Source organism: Lupinus angustifolius, unplaced genomic scaffold (genome assembly GCF_001865875.1).
Source record: "Lupinus angustifolius cultivar Tanjil unplaced genomic scaffold, LupAngTanjil_v1.0 Scaffold_303, whole genome shotgun sequence".
Taxonomy (NCBI): Eukaryota; Viridiplantae; Streptophyta; class Magnoliopsida; order Fabales; family Fabaceae; genus Lupinus; species Lupinus angustifolius.
The window spans coordinates 328,113-332,189 of record NW_017727630.1 but is presented as its reverse complement, the minus strand read 5'-3'; the positions used below and the strand labels follow the sequence as shown (position 1 = coordinate 332,189).

Genomic DNA, 4,077 nt, shown 5'->3' with positions numbered 1-4,077 from the left:
GTTGCATTGCACCTAAAGTCAGCAACTCTTGCCTATAATTGAGGATACAACTCCTTGGGAATTTGCAGCTGATCCACCAAAGATTCACCCAACCAATTGTCCTTCCAGAAGCTAACTTTGTTACCCTTCCCTATAATCCAAATTGAGTTGTCAATAGCAATTTGCCAATTAAGTTTGATTCCAGGCCACACTGAAGACTTGAAATATCTTTGTGAAGGATTCACACCCAAACCAAATCTGTTTCTATAGAACTCAGCCTAATCCTTATCAGAACTCAACATTTCCCAAGCAAGCTTGATGAGGGCAGCTTGGTTCAACTTCTTTAGAGATCTAATGCCCAGACCACCCTTTTTAAAGGGAGTACAAACTTGAGACCAGGCCACAGTGACAAGCTTTTTAGCATTAGTATCCCCTGACCAAATAAAATTCCTTATTGAGGAATCCAACTTGTTAAGCAATCCCTGAGGCCAAGCATATATATGGAAGCTGTAAAGAAGCATGCTATGTAACACTGACTTAACCAACTCAACTCTGCCCATAAGGGAGAGAGAAAGCCCTTTCCACTTTGAGAGTTTGCTCAGGATTCTGTCAGCAATTGGCTTCAAGTGAAAAGATTTAGGCTTACCCTTGAACAAGGGGACACCTAAATAAGTGAAGGGAAGCACCCCAGCATGAAAACCCAGATAGGAGGACAACATAGCAATCTTTCTAGCAGAGGCAGTAGTAATGTAAAATTTACATTTGGAAAGGTTAATGTGCTGACCAGAAACATCAGCATACTGCTTTAGCAAATCCATAAGGGCAAGTAATTCTCTCATAATGCCTTTACAGAAAATGAGAATATCATCCGCATAAAGAACATGGCTGGGAATGCATAAACCCTTAGGCCCTGCTATTGTGCTTATTCTTTTGTCCATAATCAACTTAGAGAGACCCCTGCTCAAAACATCCTCAGCTAAACAAAAAAGCAAGGGAGATAGGGGATCTCCTTGCCTCACACCTCTGAGACAATTTAAAAAGCCAGCATTCTGCCCATTTACACAAATTGAGAGCTTAGCAGAATGAAGAATAACTCTGATCCACTTGATAAAATTTGCATGAAAACCAAAGGCTCTCAGAGTCTCCAACAAGAAATCCCAATCCAGAGTGTTAAATGCTTTCCTCACATCCAGCTTTATAGCCATGTTCCCTCCAAAACATTTATGGTCAAGGAGGTTAATTGCTTCAGAGGCAGAGCAAATTCCATCATAGATGTGTCTATCCTTGATAAAACCCTTCTACTAAGGGGAGATTATTCTAGCAGCAATGACAGCCAACCTATCTGCAAGCACTTTAGAGATGATTTTGAATTGGAAGTTAGCCAGGGCTATAGGTCTAAAATCTTCAATTTTATCTGCATTAACAGTTTTAGGGATCAGAACCACAGAATTGGAATTGAGATTAGGCAATAACCAACTCTGAGAGAAGAATTGCTTGACTGAGTTGCACACATCCGTTCCAACTATGTCCCAATACTTCTGATAGGAAGCACCACCAAACCCATCAGGTCCGGGGGCCCCTTCACCATTTAATGAGAAGACAACAGATTTGATTTCCTCTAGGGAAGGGTTGCCAATGAGGTTATGATTTTCCTCTGCACTGACCATACTAGGAATAACCTTCTGAATCAAGTCATTTGAAGATTTGTTATTAGGAGTAGCAAACAAAGCCTGATAGTAGCTTAAAGCATGATTAGCAATGTCATCTTGGTTGATGAGGATTCTGTCACCATCCCTAATGACAGACATGGATTTAGCCACCTGCCTAAGCTTAGTAATTTTGTGGAAAAAGTTGGTGTTCCTGTCTCCACTGCTATGCCAATTAAGCCTGGACTTTTCCCTCCAGAATTCTTCTTCCATAGCTAGGGCCTTCAACAAATTTCCCTGAGCCACACATTCCTGATTCAAAAGATCAGTGGTAGGACCATGATCATTTATACAAGCCTGAATAACATCCACAGAGGATAGAGCTTCCTTAACTTGTTGGTGAATGTTCCCAAAGACATTCCAATTCCAAATTTTTAGCTTACACTTCAACCTTTTAAGCTTTTCTACTAAGATGAACATTGGGCAACCCAATATGTCCTCCTTCCAAGCATCAAGTATGACTCTAATGCAGTCAGGATGGCTAGTCCACATTTTGAGGAAACGAAAATAGGAAGACCTTCTAGCATCAGAGTCTAAGGAGCAGAAAAGAATGGGATTATGAACAAAGGAAATCCTAGGAAGGGTACAACAAAGGACCTGATTCCAAGAAGAGATCCAATCCTCATTGCACAAAACTCTATCCAGCTTTTTCTCAGTGAGGGATGCTCCTCTTCTTTTATTAGTCCAAGTAAAATCAACTCCCCTGGTGTTCAAGTGAATTAAATTAGCATCCTCAGTGAAGTTTTGGAAATCCTCTAAGGGAATTTTGCTAGGCAACGTAGGACCTCTACATTCATGAGAACCCAAGACCACATTGAAGTCCCCAATACAGCTCCAAGGACCAGAATTGGAGCTCATAGTGTCTATGATGTCCTTCCAGAGAGTTCTTCTTTGCATATAAAGATTGTGAGCATAAACCACACACAAATTTACCAACTTATTGTCTATATTTAAAGAAAAAGCCATAAACTAGCTAGAAGACACAATAACCGAAGGAGAAAGATCCTTCTTGCAAAGACCCCAAATATTGGGCAACCTAGGGCCCCTATCATTCAGAGCAAAAACAGAAAGCTGTAACTCTGACCAGTACAAATTATTAACATCCCCCACCGCAATCATGGGCTCAGCCAAAAAAACCAAATCCGGCTTATTAACTAAACACAAATTTTTCAAAACCAACTTAGTTTTAGGATTACCCAACCCTCTGCAGTTCCAGAAAAGAACTCTCATTGAGCATCATTTAGATATCCACCCCTGCGGGTATAATGGACCTTTTCAGCATTGGTCCTCTTTTTCATTTTCTTTTTCTGAGATTTGGATATTACAGATGTAAAGGATCCCTCCTCCAACAGATCTGTGTCTTCTTCATCCCATAATCTCCCTACTATTTTCATATCATTGATCACTGCATTGTTTTCAATCTCAACCCCTGCTTGAACTACAATATTCTCCATCCCTGGTTTCACCAAACTGTGAATAGGGACCTCGGGAAAAGTATCTTCTACTCTGGAGTCCTCCACTTCCTCGACTTCAAGAGCATCAATTGGAGGATCAATTCCAGGGGAGATCATCACCCTTTCAATGTTGTCTAGGTCCTGACCCCTATTATCAAACTCGAGGTCAATTACTAGGTCATCAATTTTCTCCAAATCCGGCTCCAATTCAGTCTCCTTATTCTGGCTCTAATTCAGTTTCCTTAGAAGGATGAGTTTGCTGTTTGACTTTGATAGGTCCCTCAGCGTGCACTTTCTTTTTCACTCTCCTGCAATTAGAAATCATATGGCCTATGGTCTGGCAACCATTACTGAACTCCGGCAGATTTTCATATTCTATATTGACAAAAAAAGCAAATCCCTCCCTCTCCACTAGGATTTGATTAGGAAGTTGAGCTTTCAAGTTTATATCCACTAGAACTTTGGCAAAGTGACCAAAGGTTCTATTAGTTGTTGCATCATCAAGAGATATGGGGGTACCAATACCCCCTGCTATTGAGAAGATTATTTTAGGGCTCCAGTATTCTTGTGGAAGTCCCTGAATCTTCACCCAGCATTGAGAGTGAGAGAGTCTCTGCAAACTCGGATTAAAATCTAGGATTAAAATCCGGAGACCAAAGGAATAGTCTTAGAAAGCCCGGTCGTAAGTTCCATGTACCTATGGAGCAAACACTCCTCATATCATCCACAGAGGAGAAGGAGAACTCATAATAGCCACGTCCAAGGGACACCATGTTCCATTTACCAAGCATACTCCACATATCTTGGAGTTTAGCTTTAAGATCTACAAATTTCAAAGGGTTATCCCCTTTCGCGAAGATGAGCCTACCATGACGATGATTCTAACATCTCTGCAAACCAGCTTGATATTCCTCCTCCGGAATCTTGATAGCAATGGG

General features: G+C 41.0%; 1 protein-coding gene across 1 annotated transcript; it reads right to left on the bottom strand.

The window, feature by feature from the left end:
• Positions 1-1,280: 1,280 nt before the first annotated feature.
• On the bottom strand, positions 1,281-2,543 carry LOC109340956. Its single transcript, XM_019578729.1, has one exon. The coding sequence runs from the start codon at positions 2,541-2,543 to the stop codon at positions 1,281-1,283; it is 1,263 nt and encodes a 420-aa protein (XP_019434274.1).
• Positions 2,544-4,077: the final 1,534 nt, after the last annotated feature.

Coding starts and splice junctions, on each gene's coding strand:
- LOC109340956 (XM_019578729.1), bottom strand. CDS start 2,543: ATGAGCTCCAATTCTGGTCCTTGGAGCTGTATTGGGGACTTCAATGTG.